The 27,180-nt window shown below is 53.9% G+C and overlaps 1 protein-coding gene across 1 annotated transcript in view; it reads left to right on the forward strand.

Moving 5' to 3' along the window:
* Positions 1 to 397: 397 nt before the first annotated feature.
* GRIP2 (glutamate receptor interacting protein 2) overlaps positions 398 to 27,180 on the forward strand; it is a 159,736-nt gene continuing 132,953 nt past the window's right edge. Inside the window, exons 1-11 of the mRNA XM_029243340.1 lie at positions 398 to 437; positions 8,320 to 8,400; positions 8,676 to 8,811; positions 9,606 to 9,751; positions 10,442 to 10,528; positions 11,070 to 11,145; positions 12,332 to 12,477; positions 13,334 to 13,481; positions 13,589 to 13,758; positions 15,875 to 16,000; positions 16,328 to 16,477. Coding sequence (XP_029099173.1) covers positions 398 to 437; positions 8,320 to 8,400; positions 8,676 to 8,811; positions 9,606 to 9,751; positions 10,442 to 10,528; positions 11,070 to 11,145; positions 12,332 to 12,477; positions 13,334 to 13,481; positions 13,589 to 13,758; positions 15,875 to 16,000; positions 16,328 to 16,477 — 1,306 coding nt within the window. The remainder of the gene's footprint in view (positions 438 to 8,319; positions 8,401 to 8,675; positions 8,812 to 9,605; positions 9,752 to 10,441; positions 10,529 to 11,069; positions 11,146 to 12,331; positions 12,478 to 13,333; positions 13,482 to 13,588; positions 13,759 to 15,874; positions 16,001 to 16,327; positions 16,478 to 27,180) is intronic.

Genomic DNA, 27,180 nt, shown 5'->3' on the forward strand with positions numbered 1-27,180 from the left:
CTCTGTTGGAATCTGCTACTTAAAAAAAGAAAAAAAAAGTTTGGAAGGCCCTGTTCCTCTTTTCCAGGTAGAAAAACTGAGTCTGGGCTGGGAGGCAATCGTTTACCAAAGACCCAGGGCGAGTTGGGGCAGAGCTGGCCTCAGGGGTCTGTCTGCCTGGGGACTCTGGGGGAGGCCTGCCATCTTCAAAGACCCCTGCCCAGACTCAGGCTGGAGGGGGGGGTGTTGAACCACATCCAAGGATCAGCCGTGACAAGGGCCGTGTCCCCTTTAAGCAGAGAGCCGCCCGCTGCAGTGGGTGGACTCTTGCCCAGCCAGTGGGAGCTCTGAGCTCCCCTCCCATAGCCCCTCCCTGGCTCCCAAGGGAGTCAGTGGCACCGGGGAGACAAGAGCAGACATGCTGTGTGGGCTCAGCCGGGAGACCCCTGGAGAGGCGGGTGAGTAACGGGGACCAGTAGGCAGAGTGGCGGGGCCAAACCCTCTGATCCCTCTGGAACTGCCACGCAGAGAGGGGCCTGGGATGGCGAAGCCTGGGACAGCCACTCCCAGACCCAGAGCTTGGAGGGAGGGCAGGCATGGGACACCTGGCCGGTGGGCAGGGGAAAGGGCTGTTTGTCTGACCGTGGCTGCGGGACTGAGTCCGCTGGGCTGTCCTGCATGGCACGGCCAGAGGGCAGCGCTCCTGCCTCAGGCGTGCCCCAGGGAGACGCATCCTGCCCCTGCGTGAGCTGTGGGCGACGGCTCCCTGGTCAGGGTGCTTTGCGGGGAGCTTCTACATGGGCTCACGGCAAGAGGCAGAGGCCCCGGCGTGGTGCTGTCTGGTCGGTGAGCCTCAGGCTCTGGGAATGCAGAGGGGACAGGTGTTGCTCAGCTGCCACATTCCTGGGTGGGCCTGGGGCTGGGACCCTGGGAGGGGCTCTGGGGCTGGCTAGGTCACCCTTCACTCCGTGTCCTGGGCCGTCCTGTCAATGCCTTCCCATAGTCGATGTACTCCTGGTGTTACGTCCTTGCAGCAGCTCCAAGGGTAGGGACTGTGGTCCCAGTGGACAGACAGATGGGGAAGCTGAGGCTCGGAGGGGCCAGTGGCTGACCAAGGCCCATAGTGGCTGAGCCGGGATTGGCCCCCTGATGACTTTCATAGCAGAGCTCCCCCAACCATGCTTCCGAGGGCCCGCGAACTTAGGCTCCCACCTCCCCGCCTGTCGCAGAGGGCAGAGACAGGATTACCCCTAGGTCCCCAGATCGTAATAATGTGATTGGTAATAGTAGCTTACAGCTGTTGAGACCTTACTCCGTGCCAGGCTCTGTTCGGAGCTCTCTCTGTGCATTTTCTCATTTAATCCTCACACCACTGTGTATTCAGCACTGTTATTCTCCCCATTTTACAGTTGGGGAAACTGAGGCACAGAGGTGTTAAGTGACTTGTCCAAGGCTAAAGCTAGAAGTAGCACAGCTGGGATTCGACCCCATGCGGTCTGCCCCTGCCCCCTCCTGGCGACTCCACTGCCCTCCTGGCTTGGGCACATCTGTCCTCTCAACATCAGACCCAGGAAGTGGGGTCACCTCGTCCTGCAGTGGTCAGAGCCACAAGGGCAGCAGTGCCCTGGAGACCTCATCTGGGGCACCGCCAAGGAGGTGTCTTCCTCTTCCTCATGGAGCTGCCCCCTCTACCCAGGCTCAGGCCTCAGCATCGCCTGCCTAGACCTTAGCCCCAGTCTCCTCCCTGCCTTCCTGGCCCTCATCCCCCACCGCACCCCACCCCCTCCATGCTGCTATAGGAGGGAGTTTGCTAAAACTCAGGTTTGATCGCAGCTTCTTATCCTGGCATTCAAGGCCCTTCATGATCTCCCTGGCTTTTTCTCTCTCTGATGACTTCCTTGACCCCCACCCTCACCCCTGCAGCCCCCACCCTAGTCTCCTCCCCAGGTCACAGAGCTTCATGATCACACGTGTCTCACTTGGTGTCAACACTGAGGCTTTTTTAAAGAAAAGTCTAAAGAGGGAGCTTCAGGCACAGTGGGATCCAGGTGCTCAGTTAACATGATTAGGACTCCAGGTCTCTGCTTCTTTTTAGGTGAGCTTTATTTCCACGCAGACTCCTCTCCTTGAGGCTCCCAGAGGGCCCCTAGTACCTTAGAGCTTATGGTCAGACACCTTGATCCTCCTCAAGGAAAGAGAACCTGTTTCCAACAGTTTCAGCAAACGTCCCCAACAGGTGGCCACTCCCTGCACCCTCCACATTTCACAGAGCAGGCTGAGACCCTGAGCAGTCAGGCCACATGCAGTGCTCCTCAGGGAGAGCCAGGCTGGGGTTTGGGGCCAGTGGGGCACAGTGCCCAGGGCCCTTTCTCCTCCCCAATGGACTCTGCCAGCACGAGTCCTTTCTCAGGCCCATGCCCTGGCCATGCTGTCTTGGTCCTGGGAGGCTTGTTCACCCCACTAACCCTGAGCCCCTGCAGGAAGGGATGTGACTGGGCCTGGGGCGCACAGTAGGCTTGAAAGCAGATTTGGGCAGGAAACTCCCATGCCCCACAGTGTCCACCCTCCTCTGACTCCTGGCCACCAAGTGGTCTTTGTTCCCAGCTCCTGGGAAGGCTCAGACAGGGTGTGTGTGTGTCGGGGTGGGTGGGAGGGTACTTCTGCCATGGCCTGAGCTGCCCACTCCTCCGGGGGGCCCTCACCAGAACCACCTGGATCTTCTGGCAGGCCTGACCTCCTCAGGGCCACGGCTGTGGGAGAAACCCCAGTTCCCAGACCACGGAGGCCAAGGCCTCCAGACCCAGGGAGGCCTGGGTTTGCATCCTATCTCTGCCTCTTCCTGATTCTACGACCTTGAACAACTCATTCCACCTCTTTGATCCCCATTCTCCTAATCTGTAAGTGGGAATTGAATTTCACATGATTTACTGAGAATTTACTGTGTGCTAGACTCTCTATGCCAAAAACAGCAGTGAACAGACAGGCAAAAAACCAGCCCCCCAGGGCTGACATCATAGTGGGAAGGGGCAGATAGGAAATAAGATCACTAAGTTAAAAGAAAAAAAAGTGAGGTCTGCCAGGTAAGGAAGGCAATGGGAAGTGCTGGAGGTGTTGGGAGTGTAGGTGTAAGTTCAAACAGGCCGCTTGGGAAAGATGAGAAGGTGAAGATTCCACAGGTTCCTGAAGGAGGTGAGGAAGGGGTTTTTGTGGGTGTCTGGGAAGGAGCAATCTTGGCAGAGGAAACAGCCAGTTCAAAGGCCCTGAGGTGAGCTTGAGTCTGGTGTGTGGAACGGCGAGGAGACCAGCGCACTGGAGTGGAGGCAGCCCAGGAGAGAGCATTAGGAGGTGAGGTCAGGGAGGCCCGGGGACTGTCAGTTGTGGGGAGAACGTTTGCTTTTATTCTCCGCCGGGTGGACTGAGTCCTCACTGCTCCGCTGGTGACCCAGTTTTGTGGGTTTGAGAGGGACGTGGGAGAGCACAGACCCAGAAGGCCACGGCCCCTCTGGAGCCTGCATCCCCGCCCCACATGACATTGGGGCCATCGTGGTCCCATGGAGGGGGGTGTCAGCCCAAGCGTGGGCTCAGGGCCCAGTGCCAGGGGCCCCGCACGCCTTGTGGAAGAGGGATTGCAGGGCTGGCAACCTCTCTGGTCGTGTCCAGCCTGTGGGTGCCCGAGCGCTAACGTGGGCCTCCTGGGCGCCCCTCTTTTGGGGTCTGTTGCCCTTGTGTTTGGAGGGAGAGAGCAGAGCTGAGGATTAAGGATGTGGTCTGCTGGGGGCCAGACAGACCAATTCCAGTCTGTCTTCTGCAGCTCCCCAGCTGAGTGGCCTGTCTGGGCTTCAGTCTCCTTGTCTGTAAAATGGGATTGTTAGTGAGCTCGCAGAAGAGTTAAACATGTCAGTGCCGGTCAAGTGCTTGGAGTGGTCCTGGCACTGGGCGGGCCAAGCCCTGGGCTCCTTTGTCAGTCTTTTTTTTTTTTTTTCAGTCCTTGGCACCAAGTGAAGCAGGCATCTGCTTTTTAAATCTATTGATATATTTCTTTTTGTTTCCCTTAAAAACATGCATTGAACAGAGCAAGGGTCACCCCGTGGCCGAGCCGGTCTCTTCACGGCTTCTGGGGAGGCCTGTCAGCTACAGAAATCGGGGCTGTCACTCTGAGGTCAGCCTGCCACCGGCTTTGATGCTTCTCCATCCAGCTGTCTGACGTGGTCCAGCCTGCCATGGCCAGAGGGCGATCATTCAGTGGGTCAGGAGTGCCCAAAGGAGCCGGGGCTGCTGCCAGGAGGGCCACAGGCATTACCCGAGTCCCCCCAGGACTGTCATGGGGTGAGGGGAGAAGGCAGGAGGGGCCCATGGCTCTGCCGCTTAGGAGCTGTGTGACCCTAGGCAGTTCCCTTAACCACCTCTCTGTGCCTCAGTTTCCTCATCTATAATGTGGGGATGATCATGACACCCACCACATAAGATTATCATGAGGATAAAGTGGTAGTAATTTAAAATTTCTTAGAGTATGGCCTGGGTTCAAATCCTGACCCTGCCCCTTACAATGGGAAGTCGCCTAACCTGCCCGTGCCTCAGCTCCACCATCTGTGAAATGGAAATAACGATCATCCCACCTCAGAAGGTGATGGGGATACATGAGACAAAGCTTGTGAAGCACCTAGCACAGCACCTGGCACTTAATCAGGAGGAGTTGTTACCATTACTAATAGGAAAATCTTTCTAACGAGGTGAGTAAAAGGGCCAGGGAGAGAACTTCCATGTGTCCTGGCTCTGTGTACCACATAACCTTGCTGATGCCTCCCACCAACCCATGAGGTGGGCACTGGCTCCCCTACTGTGCCGAGGCTCAGAGAGGAGAAGCGACTTGTCCCAGATCCCTTAGCCGGTCGGCAGCAGATTTAGGATCCAAAGCCCATCCTACCCTTTCCATCGAGCCAGCGATGCCTTCGGAGGTGGGGCCGACCCATCCAGGATTGGCCGATCACTTGTCGGAGTGCAATCAGCAATGGGCCGCTGTGTGCAGTCGTGGTTGGACCCAGGGGCGACTGGGGGCCCCCTTCTCCCCAGGGGCACTCGGGCCGGCTGGCCCTGCTGCTGGCTTTCTGTCAAGCGGTTATTTTCTCTTCAGCCCAAGTTGAGCCTCCGGGCATTGGTTTTCCCAGTAGCCCCTCTCTGATAGTGAACGCTCCCTCCTGGAGGCCCGCAGAGCCAGGCATCAGTCACGCCCCTATCGACAGCCCTCCCCAGCCCCCGCTTCCCAAGCCCCTGTCCTGCTTAGGCGGGACGCTGACAAAGGCAGCCTGGCCAAGGGCTGACTTCCTTGTTCCCTTTCTCAAAGCTCAGTGGCTCCCTGGGGCTCCAGAGAAACGGAGATAATGAAGGCAAATTAGCAATGCTTTCAGGAGAAATAAAATAAAAAAGAAACCCATCCACCCGGGCTGCAGCTTGGGGGCCAGGGACCAGGTGTGCGGTCTGTGCTCAGCACGGTGTCTCTCCCTCCTGCTCCCCCGACTTGCCCAGCCTGAGTCTGCCGGCTGGTCTTGTATTGCTGCGAAATGAATTTCCCTCTGAAGCGAGTTCTTACAGGACAGATTGACTGAAGGAAAAAGCTCATAATTGCCCATTGCTGGAAGGAGGAGACAGGAAAAACACTCGGATAAAAATATCTCTGTTTTTTGTGCACTTTTCCAGCTGAAAATTGGTGGGAAAGATGTTTTTGAAAAGCCTTCATCTATAAGCATATAATTACCAGGTCCCAGAACAAAAAATAGAGAGAGAGCGGGAGAGAGCAGGCATGTTCTCCGAGGGAGGAGGACTGGGGTCCGAACCCTCCTGGGGTTTTCTATAAATAAAATAATTCCCTCAAATTCTCATGCCTGGGCTGGTTGGAGCCAGCGATAGAGGGAGACACCCCCGTTTTACAGATAAAGAAATAGAGACTCAAGTCACACGGTTAACTAGGAATTCTGTCCTTGCCTTGGTTCTTGGTTTGAATGCTGCCTGTTTCCCGCTGACCCGAGGATGTTTGTGAGAGTGGGCACTGTCCCCTCTGAACAAGCATCAGCAGACATTGTGGCATTCCTTCTGGGTGCCTCTCTGAATGTGGCAGGGGTCTTAGATATCCAGAAGCCCCGTATCTGGCCATCAGCTATCCTGAGTGGCCTCCACCGCCGAGAGAGGTCATCAAGGCCACACCCTAAAATGCACGTGCGTTCTCTACAGAAGAGTCTCTCAAGTCCTCACTTATTGCCCACTGACTCTGCGCACAGTTGTATGAGTCTTGGTTTGCATCATCACACAGTCAGGCCTGTCTGACAGCTGAGCCCAAAGGCAGCAGACCCCCACATCTCAGCTGTGCCAAGTGTGCCATCGCAGCCCAGTTTGGCACCGTGTCATTCACTGGATCAAAATTTGAATATTGGGATGAGGAAAGGGCAGAGAGGTAGTGTTGAAGACACACCACAGAGACACCGCAGGAAATGGGTGTTCCCTCTGCTTCAGCATCGGCGTTAACCCACCGCTGTTCCGCTCCATTCTTTGGGATTCTACGGCTCTGAATTTGGCAAACTTGATTCTCTGCTTTCTTGTCCGTAGGAGATAATCTTCCCCCTCCCCCACCTCCAGACTCCTAAACTTGGAGCCAGCAAGCTTATCTCTGGTCTTCCCAGGACAGCCCGGGAGAGAAGGATTTTCCAGTGGCAGAGTCTAATTTGCATGGGATAAGACAGATTTTAATTCCAGAATTGCCCACATGAAATACCAGAGATGTTCACTGTCACACAGTTGATAGAACCCAGTCTTTTTAATTTTATTAGCTCAGAAACGTCTTGTTGAATCTAAATGAAGTGCAAATTAGGGAACCGTAATAGGAGGCTTTATACTTAATGGGGTGTTGCCTGAATCCGTGGGGTGGATGTGAACACAGGGCCTGGGGGTGGGGGAGGTGAGCAAAGCTGCTGGGGGCCAATTCCCGGGGCTCTGGAAATGATTCGTTATTTCCCACCTTCTGGCAAAGCTAAGGGAACCTATCCCTGGTCTGGAGAAGCCATTTCTCAATGGTTAGAGCTGCAGGTGGTGAAGCTTCTCAGGCTTCCTTGGACCCAGGTTGAGCTACAGCCTTGACCCCAAGCTGAACCTGACCCCGACCCAGCCTGAGCCCCACCCTTGACTCTAAAGCAGTGATTCTCAGTGAGGGGCAGGGCGGGGTTGGGGGCGACAGTATTGCTCCCCCTAGGGCACATGTGGGTTGTCTAGAGTCATTTTTAGTGTGGTGACCGGGGTGGGATGCTACTGTCATCTAGTGGTTAGAGGGCAGGGATGCTGCTAAACATCGTACAGCAATCCAGCAAAAAAAAATGTCAATAGTGCCGAGGTTGAGAAACCTGCTGTAGATTGTAGGTTGTAGATTTCTGGTTCTGACTGAGCCCGGACCTTGGCCAGGCTGTGTCCTGATCTTGACCCAGGTTGACACCACCTCTGGCTGAACGCTAATCTGAGCCCCTCCCCACCTCATGAAAAGGATGTGGCTGGGATGGGATAAGAGGCTTCTGCCTGCCGCTGGGGCTGAGTTGCTCCCTAGCCCCCTCTCTCCCCCTCCTCTGAAGAGTGAGGAGGGGGACAGTCCTGTGAGTGAGGGCTTGCTGTGGCCAGGGGGCTGGGGAGGGAGTGGCCTGCCCAAAGCTGGCGAATGGTGAATGGGGGTGGGGGAAGAGCGGGGAGGGGGGCGGGGTGTAGGCTTGGGTGAGGCCTGAGACAGCAGAAGAAGTCTGGGGAGGTGTACAGGTGCCTGGAGGGGCAGGGGTGGCCCCAGAGGCAGCGTGGGAGAGCCGGCCCGCTTGACGGTTTGCCAGTTGACCTTACCCATCTCAGTCCAGGGCTGAGAAGGGACTTGGAGAAGGAATGTGGCAAAAAGAACCTGGTCAAGGGAGCATGGGTCAGGGTGGGCAGAGGCGCCTGGGGTCTGGTCCTGGCTATTAGCAGAGGCTGTCGTGGCCAAGGGTTGTGTGACCGTGGGCACGAGTTGTCCCTCTCTGAGCCTCAGCTTCTTTCTGTATACGTGGAATGATAGTTGTGGAGATGGTTAATCACTGGACCGTCACGCAGAGCCCAGTCTGTGGTGGGTGCTCCAAAGAGCGTTACTCAAGAGCACAGACAGAGTTGCCCTTGCGGGGAGAAGCCATGAGGCTCCCCCAGCGGAGACCCAGGTGGAGCTGGTGGCAGGAAGGAGCCCCTCTAACAGGCCACATCCACGAAGCAGAAGATTCCCAAGGCAGGAGGGCTTTGCCTGATGGAAATGACAGCGGAACTCAGGGCCTTTCCTCTCTTTCTCTCCTGCAGACGATGGGCCTTACTCCAAAGGAGGCAAGGACGCAGGAGGGGCTGATGTGGCTCTGGCGTGCCGCAGGCAGAGCATTCCAGGTAACCAGCCTCCTCTCCTTCCCCTTCTCTGTCCTGGAGCACAGAGAGCTCCAGGTGGGGGTCAGACAGCATCGGCTCTGCAGCTAACTCACTTTGTGACCTTAGACTAGTCACTTAACCTCTCTGATCCTCCTTCATAAGAAGGACATGATTTCACCCAGTGTCAGGCAGCCAAGGGTACTGAGGGGACTTACCAAGTATTGGCCTCACTTGTCCTGGAGCTGGGGGCCTAGAATTGCCCCCACGCTGCCCACTCACCCCCTATCTGTCGGCAGAGGAGTTCCGAGGGGTCACCATTGTGGAGCTGACCAAGAAGGAAGGCAGCACGCTGGGCCTGACCATCTCGGGTGGCACCGACAAGGATGGGAAGCCCAGGGTCTCCAACCTGAGGCCTGGGGGGCTCGCAGCCAGGTGAGAAGTGGGCTCAGTGGGGGCAGCAGGAAGGGGGCCAGGGGGCAGTGGAGGAGGGTACTAGGGCCTTCGGCAGAGCAATCAGACAGCTGTTTCCTGGAGCACCTAAGAGCTTGGTGTCTGTGGAGGGAAGGCCCCCAGTGGAGGCTGGGATTCTAGGCCCCGGCTGCTTCTTTCCCTTTACACCAGAGGTGACTCAGCTCGGCCACAGCATCCCATGCTCACCGCTCTCGGGCCCTCCAGGCCTTTGCATCCTGTTCATCCCCACACACTGCCTCTGGGAAGCCCCCAGCACCCCAGGCTGAGGAGGCGTTCGGCTCTGCTGGCACAGCCCTGTGTGCCACTTCTGCACACACTGCCTGCACCTATTATTTTACCTCTGGGGTCCCTTGGACCATGAGTTCCATGAAACCTAGGAGTTAGCCTCTCTATCACTGCCCCTCTGGGCCCAGGAAGAGCATTAAGGAATAGCAAAGGAGGTGATGATCTGGCCACTCTGGGGGCTGTCTCGGGCTGGTTAGAGCTATAACTATGAGGGTGACACCTCAGCAGGAGGGAAAGCGGGCAGACCAGCATGAGGGGAAAAGCTGGCCTGGGTGTCAGGCAGGTCTAGGTTAGAATCCCCACTCTCCTAACTCACTCGCTGTCTGACCCTGGACATGTCTGACCTCTCTGAGCCTCAGCTTGCCCATCCGTAAAATGGGGATCCAGAGACCATAAGGATTCAGTGGGAGGGGGGACATGAAATGCCAGCACCTGTTACCACGCGTGTGCTCTGGCCTCCTTTCTCCCAGGAGTGACCTGCTGAATGTGGGCGACTACATTCGGTCAGTGAACGGGATCCACTTGACCAGGCTCCGCCACGATGAGATCATCACTCTGCTCAAGAATGTGGGAGAGCGTGTGGTGCTGGAGGTGGAGTATGAGCTGCCCCCGCCCGGTGGGTGCCCTTGGACCGGGAACTTTCTCCACTGCCTTGGTCATGGGTGGACAAAGCTGCCTCCTTGCCAACACCTGGGTGGTGGGCGGGGATCATGCCAGCTGGGGTGGGCTGGTCCTGGAGACTGGCCACAAACACCCATGCTGCACCTGGGGCCTTGCCTACAACTGTGGTACGCTGTCACCAGGAGGTGGTAGGGACCTGCTTATAACCCCTTGTCATCCTGCATATTTAGTTTCCAGATGCTTCTCCTTTAGGAGGGAAGGTTTTAGGAATGTCGCTGAATAAATTGTTCCCCGCCCTCCCATGCTGCACTGAGTACGGTGGCCTAGGGTTTAGCCTAGCTCTGAATTTTCAAAGTTGGTCTGAAGTCTTGAAAATTGAGTAACTGTCTGGAATTCATCTCTGGCCTAAGACTGTGAGCCATGGACTCAAGCCTGAGTTCTGCTGTTATCTCTGTGGGAGCATGGGCCGGCCCTTTCACCTCTCTAAGTGGTGGACTGAGTGGGTTTTAGGGAAGAGGGTGCATCTAAGCTTCACTTGTCCTACCTGTAAAATGGGGCAAGGGGAATTTACCCTTCCTGTAATGTCTTTGACTGGTCACCCAACTCTCCTGGAATGAGCTTTGGGGACATCTGCCAGCTTGGTGATGCAACTGAAGGACTCAAGGAGTCCTCCATTTCTCCCCAGCCCCTGAGAACAACCCAGGGATCGTTTCAAAGACAGTGGATGTCTCCCTCTACAAGGAGGGCAATAGCTTTGGCTTTGTCCTCAGAGGTCAGTGTAAGAGTCACCTTTGGGGTCAAGGGACGGGAAGGCTAATGCCAATTCTATGTATGTTGTATGTTGCTCTAATGAATTACCTACATGTATAATCTTCCTTCTGACTTTTAAGAACCATTAAAATCAAGTATTAAACGGAAAAATTGGCCAAGCAACAAAGTGGCCAAGCAACCATTAAAATCAAGTATTAAATGGAAAAATTCGCCAAGCAACAAATGACTGGGGGGAGTGAGAGGGAAAAGTTGTAACAGAAAATGAAGTTTGGAGCTGCCTAGCAACCAGAGGAAAAAGGGAAATAGGATGAGGTCGCAGGAAAGGAAGCAAGCTGTTTAACAGAGAGAGGACTTTGGTCCTATTCCCTACTTTTTGTCCAAACTCTGGGTGGGATTTACAGTTGATATCTCATAGGAGGGACTATGAAAAGCAAGGACAGAGTCCTCAAGCAGATTTAATTAAGGAAGCCTGCTTAAGGTCTGGGTTGGGGCCTCCGGGCGCCAGGGAGGGAGTGGATAGATGACTGTTGAATTCTGTCCAGGAGGTGCCCATGAAGACGGGCACAAGTCCCGGCCGCTCGTCCTGACCTACGTGCGGCCCGGCGGCCCTGCCGACAGGTGAGCCTGAGCCGGGATGCAGCTTACAGCCTCACCCTGCGCTGCCCTCCCCCAGCTCCCCTAGGAAGAAGGCAGAAGGGACATCATACACATTCTCCAGATGAGCAAACTGAGGTCCAGACAGGGGACACCCCTGCCCAGAGTCGCTCAGTGGATTATTGGTGGAGCCAGCACTAAACCCCAAATGAGAGCTTCCCCCAACCTTTCTTCCTCAAGGTCCTGCTGTCTCGGGGTGGGGGTGGGGGGCAGGGGGGTGGGATGGGGACGGAGAGTGAGCTTTAGTGTCATATTACCCCTTCCCTGGCCTTCATTTTCCTGTCTGTGGAGTGGGTCCAATAGTGCAGCCCCTAAGAGCTGCTGTGAAGGAAGTGTGGGGCATGGTGACCAGCGTCACTGTGGTCCTCTGTGACGCAGCTTCCCCAGTCCTGGCTGCGCTGCCAGCCTGGCCCTGCCTGAGCCCCACTCAGAAGCTCAGAAGCGCAAGGAGGAGAGAGTGTGGAGTAGGAACACACCCAGCTTCCAACTCCTGACCCCATGACCTCCCGGCAGGAGATTCCTGGCCATTTTAAGAAACGCCTGGAAAGGCCTTGTCAGAAATCTAAACCTGACCTTGGGACGGGTCTGTGATGAGTTATTCATAGAACCTCCCAGAATAGCTTTGGCCACCTGTTTGGGCAGGCATTCCAGAGCTGGGATGTGACCCAAACCAAGGTGAACCCCGTCAGGCCCCTCCCCTGGGGCCCAGTGGAATTCCTTCCCAGGCATGTTTCTCACCAGCCCAGAATCACTGCTGAGAACCAGGGTGGGGACCTGGGCAGGGACCGCTGTGCTGGCAGCTCGAAGCCTCCAGACTGCCCGCCCCTGATGCTGAGTGGCCCGGCAGGGCTGGGACCCTGTTGGGGCCCTGGTGGTGACCTCGAAGGGCATCCCCAGCTCACGCTGGAGGGCTGAGCTGGGACTGAATTTATTAAGCGCCTCTGGGAGGGGTCGGAGCTGACCCGACCCCCATCTTCAGTGCCCGCTTCAGTTATTCAGCTGCTTCCACATAACCTCCCTGGTTCTTTCACCCACATGTGCATTCCTTCCCTCATCCGCTCTGTCCCTTTCTCCTTCACCCGCTCCCTGCCCTCCCTCTGTTCTCTGGCTCGCGCTGGGCGAGGCTGACTGACCGGGCCCTTCCCCGCAGGGAGGGCTCCTTGAAGGTGGGGGACAGGCTACTCAGCGTTGACGGGATCCTGCTGCATGGGGCCAGCCACGCCACTGCTCTGGCCACCCTGCGGCAGTGCAGCCACGAGGCACTCTTCCAGGTGGAGTATGATGTGGCCATTCCAGGTGAGTTGGGGGGCCTAAGGGCTAGGGTTGGAGCAGGAAGAGGCCCAGGGATAGAGAGAAGGGGGTAGCGGGTACAGATCCTCACCACTGCAAAGGCTGTGTGACCTTGGCCCAGTCACAGCCTCTCTGAGCCTCTCTGGGTAGTAATACTCTGCCAGGCGTTGTTTGTTGCACTGGGGATCCACCTGAGAACAACACAGATGAGGTCTCCATTCGCATGGGGCTGAGATTCTGGTGGGGAGAGACGGACAATAGATGGAATAAATCACATATAGAGTGTGTCAGATGACGATAAGTGTGTAAAAAAATCAGGGAGAGAGATGGGAAGGCTGTGTGATGCCCTCTAATCTGCAGCTGTCCAGGTGAGAGAAGGGTGATGGTGGCTGGACCAGGGGTTGAGCTGGGGGATAGACGGGGTCAGATTCAGGAAGTACAATGAAGGTCCACTGGCCTGGTTTGCTGATGTTTGGACGTGGGGGTGGGAGTGAGAGTAGGAGGCGCCGGGTTTTGTTTTCCAGCCACTGAGTGGGTGAATGGGATGCCGTTTTCTGAAAGGCGGAAGGCTCGTAGTGAAACCCACAGTTCCGTGTATTCAGTCGGCTCTCGAATATATGCGAGCAAATTAGTATTGTCCAGCAAAGGCCTGGGCTCAGAGCCCCTGAGACCTGAATTCCTACCCCTCATCTGCTTCTGAGTGGCTGTGTGACCTTGGACGAGGTCTTTGCCTCCATGCACCTCAGTTTTCTTGTCTGTAAAGTGGGTGCAGTGATCCCTCCCTGGCAGTGAGGGTTAAGTCGAGATGGAGAAAGGTGCTCAGTATTTGCATCTCAAACTCTTCTTTCCTTCCACTTACCAGACACAGTGGCCAACGCTTCAGGGCCCTTGATAGTGGAAATAACCAAGACACCAGGGTCCACCTTGGGGATCTCGCTCACCACCGGCTCCCACCGGAACAATCCAGTCATCACCATCGACCGCATCAAGCCGGCCAGTGTGGTGGACAGGTGGGCACCCACTGAGAGCTGCCACGGCGTGGGGGCTGCAGGGGGAGAGCTGCCCAGAGCTCTGTCCGGCTGGACCAGCCTCCCCCTTTGCTCCCTGACCTGGCCAGGAGTGGGGCCCTGCATGCCGGAGACCGCATCCTGTCCATCGATGGCACCAGCACTGAACACTGCTCGCTGCTTGAAGCCACCAAGCTCCTGGCTAGCGTGTCGGAGAAAGTGCGGCTGGAGATCCTACCTGCGCCCCAGAGTCGGCGGCCCCTGAAGCCCTCAGAGGCAGGTGGGTCCCCTTGGCAGACCTCAGAGCTCAAACCTGAAGGCTAATGGACCAAAGCCCTGGGCAGGCTAAAATTTACTGGAACAAATGTCCATTCCCACAGGGAAGCTCGAACTGTCAAGTGCAGCAGCTAAGGGTGGGGAGGTGGGACGGATAAACAACTTGGGTGTTTGATTTGACAGCTTGCTGGCATGGATGGCCCAAAAGCTAGTTCCATCACTGGTTACATTAATAGAAGTATAAGGGCTAGAACAAGGGAGGGGACAGTCTTCTGTGCCCTGTGCTACTCAGAGTTTGGACCCTGGACTCAGCTCAGGGCCCTCGGCAGGTCCAGAGGAGGCAGCCAAGCAGTCAGGGAGGGCCTAGAGCCACCCCTGCGAGGAGTCGGGGCTCCCAGCTTGGACCAGGGACCTAGGCGCTGGGCAGTTCTAAGAGCAGAGGGAGCAGATGGTCTAGGGTCCCAGAGGGCAGAGTGGGGGCCTGGGGCAGGCTGGAGGGTGGTCAGAGGAAGGCAGCCTCCTGCTCAGGGCAGGCAAGTGCTTCGAGCAGCCTAACCCTTGGGTTTCGAGTTCACATCCCAGCTTCGTCCCTAACAGCTGGACAGGTGCTTTGCCTCTCTGAGCCTCAGCTGCCTCATCTGTAAATAGGCGTCAGGACCCTGAGTACACAGGCTTGGTCAAGGTGGTCAGGCTGTGAATTCCAGCCCTTGGGGCAGAGTGGGGGAGGGGGGCGAGGATGGAGTCTGCCTGCCCCACCCTTTGCAAGCCCAATCTTCCAGAAGAGAAAAATTCTGCAGATCAGATGTGTGGGGACCGGTATCTCTGGTCTCTGCCAGGGTCGGTAAAGACCCTGACAAGCCACAGCAGGGGCTGATGGAGGAGGCTTTGGGGCTTGAAGTCCCGTCCTCTGTTCCCCTACCCGCTGCTGTGGTGCCTGGGCTTCTCACGGGTCATGTGGGTTCACCCACATGACAAGTCTACAAGGTTGGTACAGGGGCGCTGAGGCGCCCATCAGGGCAGGTCCTTCCGAGAGCACACAGCTGCTGACAGTGCCCCTGGCTCTCACTGAATAAGCCTCTGCTAAGCACCCAGCACTGCTGTAAGCACGTCACACGTGCTAACTCATTCTGACCCTCCCAGCTTCCCTAGGAAGTAGCCACTGTCTTTGTCCCATTTTACAGATGTGACAATGAGGCACAGGGGGGCTAAGTGACTTATTCCAGTCCCACAGCTGGTCAGTGATGGAGCCAGGATTGGACCCGGCTGCTGGCCCCAGAGGTGGCCCAGCCCCCGGGTGGGGTTGGAGTCACCAAACAGGGAGGCAGAGTCTGTGGGCTGAGATCACCGGGACCTCACCCATCCCTCCAAGAACATGTTGCACCAGGCTGGACATCCCCCCACAAGTCCTGCAGCAGAAGGAAGAACCAGTACAGGGCCTGGGGCAGTGGGTAGGAGGGGGATGCTGGGGATGTGAGGGGGGCAGGATCTGGTAGAGGGTCTGCGGGGTCCCCTGGGAAGCAGGTGCTTAGCTGGAGTAAAGAGTTCGCTGGGGTTGATGCCTGTGGACGGTGGAGGGGAGGAAGCGGGAACAGCCTCAGACTGCGATGCAGGTCCGGGCAGGCCTGGGCCAACCCAACAGGGACCCAGGTGGCACCCGAGAGCCCCGCGCGGGGCAGAAATGCCAGGCCCTGGTGCCCTGCGTGCCCAGCCCCCGGCCCAGGCTGCAGCACTGCGGCAGACTCCGAAGGTGCTGCAGTTGGTCACCGTCTGCAAACTGCACTCCTCGGAGCTGACCGGTCAGTTCTTGAGCTCCAAAGCCAGTCAGCCTGGTTCACGTCCTGCTCCTCCAGCACCTCCCAGCTGTGGGCCTTGATCTGAGCCAGCTTTCCCTCTCCTGTCCCTGCCTCTCGGGCTGAGCCCTGAGCACAGTGCCCGGCACACGGTGGGCATCCAGGACGTGCGGGCAAAATCTCGAATGCCTGGCTTGGCTTGGGAAACTCTGGATCTTCTCTTCCTGCTCTCCTCCCCTCATTGTGCGGACAGGAGCTCATCCTTCAGGGGTGTGGTGATCCAGACCTGCTCAGCCCCCAACGTCTGTCTCTCCTTTTTCTCCGTCACAGTGAAGGTGCAGAGGAGCGAGCAGCCACATCGCTGGGACCCCTGCGTGCCCTCCTGCCACAGCCCCCGGCCCGGCCACTGCAGGACACCCACCTGGGCCACCCCTGCCAGCCAGGACCAGAGCCGATGTAAAGTGCCCTCCCCGCTGTCACTCTCCCCTATTCCTAGGGAGGGGCTGGAGCCTGCTTTATAGGGAAGGAAGCCAAGACTCAGAGAAGTCAGGGGTCCTCGCAGCATCACCTCACACATTAGTGACGAGATGGGCCCCTGTCTGGCAGCTGGGTTTCACCAGGTCTGTGAAAACCCTGCAAGCTTTGAGGCCCAGAGTGGGAGAGACTGGCTCACAGAGGTCACACAGCGAGCATGGTGGAGGGGGGAAGGCATCCCTGTGTCTCCCTGAGGCAGGGTGAAGGGCTCTGCTGGGGCTCATGGTTCTGTGCTCTCATCTCCCCCAGCCTTGTCCTCATCTCCCTTTTCCTCGCCGACCGTGAACCACGCCTTTCCCTGCACCAATCCCAGCACCCTTCCTCGCGGATCCCAGCCCATGAGCCCCCGGACCACAATGGGACGGAGGAGGCAGCGAAGTAGAGAACACAAGAGCTCATGTAAGCCATGGTCTCTTCCCTCCCCTCTGGGCTGCCTCTGTGCCTGAGAGAGAGATTTGCCAAAGGGTATGGGGTATTTGGGGCAGGGCTGGGGGTGGGTGGGGGGCATTAAATAGCATGCGTGGTACACCAGGCTGCTGCGGATGGTTGGGCAGGTTGTGCACTGCACAAGGGCACACCTGAGGGGTGACAGTTACTTTGTACACTTTGTCTTGTATTTTTATTATGAAAAATTCCCAGCAGGTGGTGGCAAAGTGTCTTGAGGAAAGGATGCCTTTTCAGATTTGCACGAAGGTCTCACAGTAACTCCATTTCATTTTTCTCTCCTTCAGCCCTCTGATCCATTCCAGCGTGTGGTGTTACTTTGTCTTTACCACCTCTCTGACATTTGTTAATTTTCCCTAAGACAGAGACACACAGGCCTGAAACTAGCCATCCAGAATATAGTAATTTTTAGTTTTATTAGATATATATTTCTACTTAACTTTTGCTTATAAACATTTCTCTTTATTTATGATCACTATATACAGTTCCTTTTGAAATGAAGGTATTTAAGTTTTTTTGTTTGTTTTTGTTTTTTTTTCCCATCGTGAAGCCACTAATACACCTCCTGCAGCCATTCATTCATTCATTCCCTCAGCCATTAATTCACTAGTTTTAACTTAGGAATTAGTTTCATTACTACCTCAGCATTTAGTTTATCCATTCTTCTCAGCATTAGTTACCCATCCTTCAACCCATCTTAATTCACCTATTCCCTGGCTTAATACACCCATCCCTGAGCATATTAATACACCTCTCCCCTTATCTATAATATACCCATTTCCCTTCTGCATTAATACACCCATTCCTTCAGCCATTAATTCATCTATTCCCTTGTCAGCCATTAATACACTCACTTCCTTCCGTTGGCATTATTAATGCATACCCTCAGGCCTAACACAAACTTGCCTTCAGCTATTAATTCATCCATCCGCTCAGCCACTAATCCCAACATTTCCGTAAGTCATTCATTCACCCATTTTTTCTGCCATTAAGTCAGTCATTCTCTAAGCAACTATGAACCTAGGTCCTCCAAGCATAATTCACCTATTACATCGCCATTAGTTCAGCCATTCCATAAGCTAATTCGTCCATCTTTCTTAAGAAATTAGTTCACCATTCCCTCAAACAGCTAAACACCATATCTAGGTGACTAAAGCACCCATTCTCTCACCCATTAATTCAGCCAAGCCCTAGACATTCTCTCGGCCATTAATTAAAAATATTTCTTCAGCATTCCCCCCATTCTCTCAGCCACAAATACACCCACATCTTCGGCCATAATGCACCCAGTTTCTCAGGGTATTAAATTTACCCGCTGGTCAAGTCATTAATACAGCCAATCCTCAGCCATTGATTCAGCCATTCTCAGAGACTTTGATACAGCAATTCCCTTAAACCATTAAGACACACACTCCTCAATCCATGAATTCACCCAGACCCGTCTGTTAATTACACCCATCCCTAGGCCATTAATTCATCCATTCCTCAGCCATTAATTTACCCATTCCCTCTACCATTAATTAACCCATTCTTCCGCCTTAGTTCACCCCATACTGAATCCACTAATCACCCAGTCCTTTCAGGCATTAATTCACCACATACTCTTGCCATTAGTTCATCATCCCTCAACCACTAATATACCATTTACTAGGCCTTCAATGCACCCACTCTCTCAGCACTAATTCCAACTTTTCTTCTCGGCCATTAATTCAGCCAATTCCTTCCTTAGCAATTAATACACACACTCCATTACATTTTTTATTTATGTTTAAAATTTTTTTTTTGATGATGCCATTTTTAGGTTCCTTTTAAACTGCGACCAATATTGTCTGCTTTATGTTTTGGTGTGTGGCCACGAGGCAGGTGGGATCTTACTCCCCGACCAGATTTCAAACCCACCACCCCCGCAGTGGAAGGCGAAGTCTTAAACACTGGACTGTCAGGGCAAGTCCCTCTCAATTTCATTTAAAATCATACACTCCGGCAACCCATTCCCTCAGCCACTCATAAACCCATAACCTAGGTCACTAATGCACATTCATCCAGACATTAATCAGCTAGTCACTCAGCATTAAACAGCCAATCTCTCAGCCTTGGTACACCATTCCCTCACCTATTTAATAATGACACGCATTCCCACGTCCATTAAGTTCACCCCCAGTCCCGTATCCATTAATTCACCTTTTCTCTCAGCCATTAATTTCAGGCATTCTCTCAGCCATGAATTCACCATCTCTAAGTCATTAACTCACCTATTCCTGCAGCCACTAATATACTCATTCCTTTAGTCATACTTCAACACATGCCCTCAGCCATAATTCACCTATTCTGCAACCTTAATACACCGATTCCCTAATGCCTAATACACCCATTCTCTTAGCAAATTAGTCCACCCATGCCCTCTGGCCCATGAAGCACACCCGTTCCCGGTTCCATTTATAAACACATTTGCTCAACCATTAGTTCACTGTTACCCGCAATCATTAGTTCACAGGTCCCGGAGCCATTAGTTTATCCAGTGCCTCATCCCTAATATACCCAGGCCTTCAGGACTCAATCACACTTTCCGTTAGCCTCTAATACTCAGCCATATTTAAAGCCATTCCCTCAGCCTTTGATACACACCAATTCCCTCAGGCACTTAATACATACATTCCCACATCCATTAATTCACCCATTTCCTCAGCCATGATAATTGAGACAATCCCTGAGACATTAATTAGGCATTCTCTCCACCATTAATTCAGCATCCCTCACATAATCACCCAACCCTGAGTCATTAACTCACTTATTCCTTCAGCCATTAATACACTCATTCCCTAAGTCATACTTGACACATTCACTCAGCCATTAATTCACCTCTTCCCTCTGCCATTAAATACACCAATTCCCTCATGCCTAAAAAACCCATTCTCTTAGCCATTAGTTCATCCATCCCTACTGCCATATGGAGCCATTGCCCTTGACCATTATGTCACCCATTCCCTAAGCCATTAATTAATCTATTTCCTCATGCCTTCATTTACCCATTCCCTGAGCACATAATTACACAGATTCCTGAGCCTTTTAATTAACCCCTTCCGTTCCATTAATAATTCCCACTCCCAACAGCATGTAGCTCATCCCATGACCTGAACTCATTAATATACCCAATGGGCCTCAACCACATAATAACCCATGCCATCATGCCATTAAAAAAAACTATTCCCTCAGGCACTGCAGTTTACTACTCTGCCCTTAGCCCGGTAAATCAACCCATGGGTCCCTCATAGGCCATAATTCACACCCCTCCCTCAGCCCTAAGCACACAGATTACCCCACAGACATTACATTCACCCATCCCTCAGCCCATTAAGGGTGGACCACCACATTCCATCCTGCCACTCTAAAACACCGTATTCTCTCAACTTAGTTCACCCCCCGTACCGCACAGCCGTCAAGTCACAACCACCCTTCCCCTCAGCATAATATAGATTCCCTCAGCCATTAATTCAAGCCGTTCCACTAAACCATAAACTCACGCCATGCTTTCATGCCATTACTTCAATCACCCCATTCCTGCATGCCATTAGAACCCCACTTCCCTAAGCCATTAATTCACAAACCACCCATTCCTCTCATTAAAAATGCACCACTCTTACTCACCATTATTTCAACATCCATTCCTTCAGCACCATTAAATACAAACACCACTGTCTCAGCCATTAAATCACAACCCATTACACTCCCTGCCATGAATTTACCCATTCCACTCAAACCATAATGCCAGCCCCATTTTCTCTAAAACGATTAGTTCAAACCATTCCCCTGATGCCATTAATACAACAACCCTTTCCATCAGCCATAATCCATGTACTCTCCTCAGCCACAATACAACACATCCCTCAGCCACTCACTACACCTATTCCTCCAGCCACTTAATATGAGCGATCCTCTGCCATTAATCCACCCATTACCCAGGCCATTAATGCACACATTCTCTAGCCATTCCACTCATGCCCCTTACTCCACCCTTCCCATCAGCCAGTAGTACTCCATTCCTTTGCACAATACCACCCATTCTGTCATGCCATTAATACACCCTATTTCCTCAGCCATATAGTTCAACACATAATCCACAGTCATTAAATTCCAACCCATCCATCCCACATTAATACCAATACTTCCCCCACGCCAGGACTTCAGAGGGCACCAACTGAGGCCATCCTGCTTCCAGAAATGTCTCCTTCCACTCAAAACAGCTATCTAAAAAGGACAGAAATAGTGGAAGCAGCATGTTAATCAAAGAATTTCACACGCAGCACACACAAATAACAAGGATAATGGTGGTGATGATAATATGGCGACAGTAAGAAAACACCCCCAGATTTCCAGTTTTTCTTAAAAAAATTTGAAAGCGCGTGCCCCACAAGTGATCCTATTTCCCCAGGGAGGTAAGGAGCTGGCAGCAGCTGCCGTCTGAACAACGAGATTTCTCGCACCCCTTCCTTCTGCTCCTACCCAAACTGTACCTTGTTTTTCTTACCTCAAGGCCCAATCATCACGATCACTCCTGTCAGCTGTCGCAGCCTCACGAGGTCTGAGTTTGCAGCCTCGGCTTACTCACAAGCCACGCCATGGAGGGTACACTCTCCCACCCCCACCCACTTCACTGTCCACCCAACTCATTTGCGCCACAGCGGACGCTTTGTGCGCAGGGCTTGTGGAATCCAAAAGCCTGGGGCCGTCAAACTCCAGCCAGAACCTCGCAAGGGGCCCTTGGAAGAAGCCCAGACCCGGGGGTAGGGAGGAACTCTGCCATCCACCCCACTGGCAATCCTCATTCTCAAGGGGTCTCCAACCAGCAGCCCCGGGTGGCACAAGGGAGGAAAAGGGAGGAAGACCACCACCCCGAGAGAAGAGAAACTCCCTCCTTGGCCGCAGGGAGCCCCGAAGACTGCACAGCTGGGCACTGTCTGGACTGCGGGCAGGGGGCAGAGGGTCCGGGGGGCTGGTGGAGGGTGGAGCGGTCAGGGCCCCACCGGAGTTGTACTCAATCCTTGGCGGATCGTCAGCTTCACCAGGGTCCTCACACCTGGCGCAGGAATGTACAAGCGTCCTCCATGGGGGCAGTTGTCCAGGGGCGGATGTTGTCGATGGCGCAGGCAGCTTGGTCGCCGGCTCGAGGGTGCCCGTCCTGGCAGGAACCAGGGTGGGGGACAGAAAGGACGGCCTGGCACAACGGGCAGGCCCCGAGCCCAGCCTCGTGGGCCAGCACCCCGCCCTGCCAGGGGCCCCCCTACCTGTGCGCCACCGTGCCGCTTCCTGATGTCAGACGAATGACCAGGGGACTCCCCCGCTCCATCCTGCTGGCCCGCTGGAGGGAAGGAGCCATGAAGCCCCCTTGGTCACTTCAGCCTGGGGTGGCCCAGGAGCTGGGCGTAGACTTGGAGCCACGTGCCCTGCTCCCACAGCTCCTGGCGGGCTGACTGTGGGACAAATCAGTCCTTCTCCTGTGCCTCAATTTCCCCCTGTAAAATGGGGATGAGGCCCACAGAGTTCACGGGGAACATCAGAGATTAAACTAGAACAAAGTAGCGACAACACTCCCATGCTCAGACGCACCTCTACCCAGCAAACGGAGCTCCCTGAGGGGTCTGTGTCGGCTGGTGAGTCTGTGTCACAGCCAGCACCTGGCAACAGGGCCAGGTCCCAGAAACAGGTGACTCAACAACAATGGAGTTCTCCTTCCCCGCTGGCAGGGAATGCGGGCTGCCACACAGCTCACGCAGGATCCCGACTGGGGAAGGGCTTTGGCTGAGGGAAAAGCAGCCTCACCCAATAAAATGCCTAACCCAATGACTGGTTCATGTAGATGGTGCCAAGGCAAGGTCCCCAGCCTCAGCTCAGGACAAACTCCCGGGCACTCCCCAGCAAAGCAGCTCCCCGTGGAGATGGCACGCCCTCTACTGGGACTAAACAAAACGCAGCACAGCGCTCCTCCCAGCTGCCGGTCCTGAGGGCCTCCTCCGCCCAACGAGGTGTGACCCGGAAGCCCTCCTCAATAAGGTCCCTGCAGGTAAAACGCCGAGCGGGAAAAGCGGTGGGTCCCCAGGGAAGCACGATCTAAGACAATGGGTGGCTGAGTTTCCTGCAGAAAGAATCCAGTTGGGCTAATGGGTTGTTGCCATGAGTGACCAGGTGTAAGGCGGTCCTTCTAGAAGCCCATGCACGCACCTTTGCAAATGAGACAAAAGGTGCCCTCTAATTAGTCTGTGAGAAAATGTTAGAAAACTGTAAGTGACCGTGAATGGGCACCTTGTGTCCGTACAACCTGGGGGAAAAACTGCACCTGGTTGCCACGGGCCTAGTGGTTACCTGCCGGCCTGGCAGAAGCTTCTCCACCGTATGATTGGACGTTCAAACTCCACAACCACTGGACTGCAGGGTCCTGGGGCAGGAAGGAGCTGACGGCAAGCAGCCCGTCTGGGACAGTTACCCCTCGGGGCAATGACGAAGGAGGACGGCAGGAGAGAAATCAGGGGACGGTTCGGCTTTTCCTGAGATGAGATGCAGGCTGGGGAAGGGGCTCATGACTGTACCGATGCATTATGCACTATCTAACCTTGCTCTTTCCATTCTGCAGTCCCTCACGCACCCTCACGTCAGTTCCTTTGAGACAAACATGAAGTAAGCACCTACTGTGTCTAGGCCTTTTCTGGGGCCCTGGGAACACAGAGGGCAAACCAGAAAAAACAAACCTGGCCTGGGATGTCTGGGCCTTACAAACCACTTCAACTACCCCCCCCGGAGGACTAAAAAAGGCCAGGAGATTCCCATTGGCAGAATGGAAACCGAAGGCCTTGAGAAGCCTTGCTTAAGGACACACAAAGGCACTGCGGTGGAGGGAAAGCCCACGTCAGACAGCCCTCCCTCCACCCAGAGCCTTCCCGCCTGGCAGGTGCTGGGGCGTTTTTGGGGCAGGCGGAGGAGCGTGCGGGGAGCGGAACTCACAGCTGATGGTGATGCCCAGCTCCACGCCACGCCTCTTGGGCAGCTTCACGTGGAAGGTGCCGCGGCTCGGGATGACGGACTCTGGGTGCAAACAGAAACACACACCCACGTGAGACTCAAGGGAAGGGCCTCAGGGAGTCCCTGCCCCACACCCATTCTGGTCCAGTGGGGAGGGACCCAACAACCCCCATCCTGCTTCTTGCACCCACAGATGAGAGGAAACTGAGACATGGTGCACCGACTTTCGGAGACAAGCACCCATCAGGTTCAGGCAGAGTCAGGACTAGAACCCAAACTTTACGGCTGCCGCCTCTCCAGGGGCCCCATGGCCCAGCCCAGTCCGTTCGGATCAGCAATGACTTACTGGACGCCTCTCACGGGCGCCGGGCCTCAGCTGGTGCTTTCACACGCTCTTTATCTCATCAGTCTGACAACGCCCCTTGTGATAAGGGATTCTATTCACTATTTTACACTGGGGGGAACTAAGGGTGGGGGAGGAAGGGTCCCTGTCAAACTCACACAGGTTCCAAATCACAGAACCAGAATTCTAACCACAGTGTTTGGGGGGTCGTTGCATTAAACCCTCATCCCACCCCACCCCCCAGCTCCGTTCCACTACAAAAACCCTCATCAACCCTCACAGGGGCATGTGCAATTCCTTCACCCCGGCGAGTGCCTTTCTCCCCACCATTAGTGCTGGGGAGAATACTGCAAATGCGGGGAGAAGGATCAGGGCAGGGCGGGACGTTGGGGGGAGCAGGGTGTGAGAGGAGGGAGCACAGGGTCTCCGAAGGAGAGCAGGAAGCTCGGGGCACCACTCACAGGCAACGTAAAACTCCACCTCCAGCACGACCTGTGGGCCAGCGCCGCGTCCCGCAGCAGCTGGTTGGCTTTCTCCATCGTACCCGTCCTCAGTGGCAACGCCATGATGGCCAGGATGCGGTCCCCTACCCTGCAGCAGCCCACCACCTGAACCGGACAGCCCGGCAAGGAGAAGGAGGCCTGTGGGAGACAGGAACATTGCGCAGGAGCAGGGCCAGGCCCAAACCTGGGCCCACCTCCCAGGCGGGGGTGGAAAGCTCAGCTCCACCCTGTGCCAGCTGTAGACCCTCAGGCAATTTAACCACAGGACTTGGCAAGTGTGAACTTGCTGGCCTCCGTTTCTCTGTCTGTCCAATGTGGATGATGCCAGCCTTAGGAGATGTTATGGGACTCTGACTTCAGTCACACAGGGGTTCATGTCCTGTAGGTCACTCGAGTTGTGTGACCCTAGGCAGGTGAAATCAGACTTCTCTGAGCATCAGATTCCTCATCTACAAAATGGGGCTGGTAACGGGGTTGACGTCATAGTTGATGAGAGACAACTGTGCAGCCAGGCTTGGTGTGTGACTTGGTTCCCTGGCTGCCCGTAAGCCCCCCACCCCCGAATTGGAGACTGGTAGGGCCCAGTGGGTTGGGGCGTAGGTCTCACCTCTCCGCTGGGATGTCCGGCTCAATAAAAACGCACGAGGGGTGGGGAGGAACAGGGTCTGGTGCGAATGATGGCCTCCCTGCAGCTGGAGACCGAAGCCGCTGAGGGGGTCTCCGCAGAGCACGACCTCGGTGGTCTCTGTGTGCACAATCTGGCGCGCCTGGCCCCACGGTGCTGGAGGCCAGCGACACTGCGGGGCAGGCAGGCACGGCGCTCAAGGCACAGCCCCAGGGACGCCTTCCTGCCAAAGCCCCATCCTCCCTCGGCCCAGACACCTGAAGTCAGAGGAGGTGAGTGAGCGGGAGGGCTGGACTGGCCCGGGGGGGGGGGCAAAGTTGAGGCCCACTCTAAGCCTGGTTCCTCACTGAGCAATGAGATCATGAGTCCCACCTGGCAGAGCGTGGCAAGGATTAAGGAAGACAGCATTGGGACTGCCGGTGTTGTAAAACAGAGGCTCTGAGGGTCGGTGATACTATGTCATGTATGTTGTGTGTGTATATTTCAATTTATTTTATTATTATATCATATACCAAATATCAACATATATTACGTTAGATACGATAGTATATAATGCCATTTTGGTAACAGCTTTATTGAGATACAATTTGGCTACCACCAGTATACAACCCACAGAGTGTACAATTCAACCCACTCTGTTTTTAGTATATTGAATACTTAGTTCGTTCAAGTTGTACAGCCATCCCCTCACTCAATTCTGGGACATTTTCAATCCCTTAAAGAAACCCTTTGCCTTTAGTAATCACCCAAATCCTCCCTCTCTTCCAGCCCTAAGCAACCACTAATCTACTTTCAATGGCTTTAGAGTTGCCATTCAGGACATTTCATATCAATGGGATATACTATACATGGTCTTTTGTGTCTGGTTTCTTCAATTAGCATAATGTTTTCAGGATTCATCCATGTAGCACAATCAAAACTCCTTCCTTCTTGAAGAGGGCTAATATCTAACTGTATGATGATAGCAGCCAGTTTTAAAATCCATCCATTGATGGACATCTGGGTTGTTTCCCCCTTTGGGTATTATGAATAACACTGTATAAACATGCGTAAATATGTTTTTGGGTGAACAAGACATATGTTTTCATTTTTCTTGGGCATTTAACTTAGAGTGGAATTTCTGGGTCATATGATAAACTCTGTTTAACTATTTGATGTTATTTAATATATTTTATTTTATATTCCATATATAGAATACATTTGTATATTAATATGGATAAGGATATCGATAAGGATATCAATTATTAAATAAAAACATATTTCTTTCTATCAATTATATGTGTGTCTTATATATTATTTTCTTATACTATATATATTATATATACATTACAATTATGTAACACTTTATTGTGGGTATATTGTGTTATATTTATATCACTATTTTTTCACTATGATTTTTTCACTATTTCATTATTTTTTCACCTCAATGATAAGAATTGTACCTGGAACATTGGAGGTGTTCAAAAAATTTTATTAACTAATTAATGTTATCATCAAGGAAGGAGACAGGTAAGGGGTCCCAAGAGTCCCAGGCTCCATAAGCTCCTGCCTGTGAATGACACTTCTGAATCTTTTCACCTACACACCCCCTGCTTCAGTGGGTGACAAAGGTGCTGGTAAAGGTGTATTGTATCTCTCATCTGACTCTGGAATTCTGTTTCCCTTTTCAAGCTTGGCTGCCAGGAAGCTCATATCCATATTTAGCTCCTTTCAGGTGCCAGATGAATTATATTCTTCCTTCCCTCACCTGGTTCAATCCTAAATGGCCCAGTTTGACCTTCCATTCTTTCTCGAGGGCCTCCCCAACTCACATGGAAGGAGGCTGGGAACACTTTCAACATAACAAAAAGAAAGATTCTTCCCAGGAAAGATTTCAAAATTCTGGGCATTCTGTGGACTTGCTACTTCCACATGTTTCCTGCATTATCATTCATTACTATTGTCTTTACATTTATTCATTTTAAAATACTTAAATACGGGCTTCGCTGGTGGCGCAGTGGTTGAGAGTCCGCCTGCCGATGCAGGGGACACGGGTTTGTGCCCCGGTCCGGGAAGATCCCACATGCCGCGGAGCGGCTGGGCCCGTGAGCCATGGCTGCTGAGCCTGCGCGTCCGGAGCCTGTGCTCCGCAACGGGAGAGGCAGCAACAGTAGAGGCCACGCGTAGTTGTTTTTGC

Source organism: Monodon monoceros, unplaced genomic scaffold (assembly GCF_005190385.1).
Source record: "Monodon monoceros isolate NGI ecotype Baffin Bay Population unplaced genomic scaffold, NGI_Narwhal_1 Super_Scaffold_3, whole genome shotgun sequence".
Lineage (NCBI taxonomy): Eukaryota > Metazoa > Chordata > Mammalia > Artiodactyla > Monodontidae > Monodon > Monodon monoceros.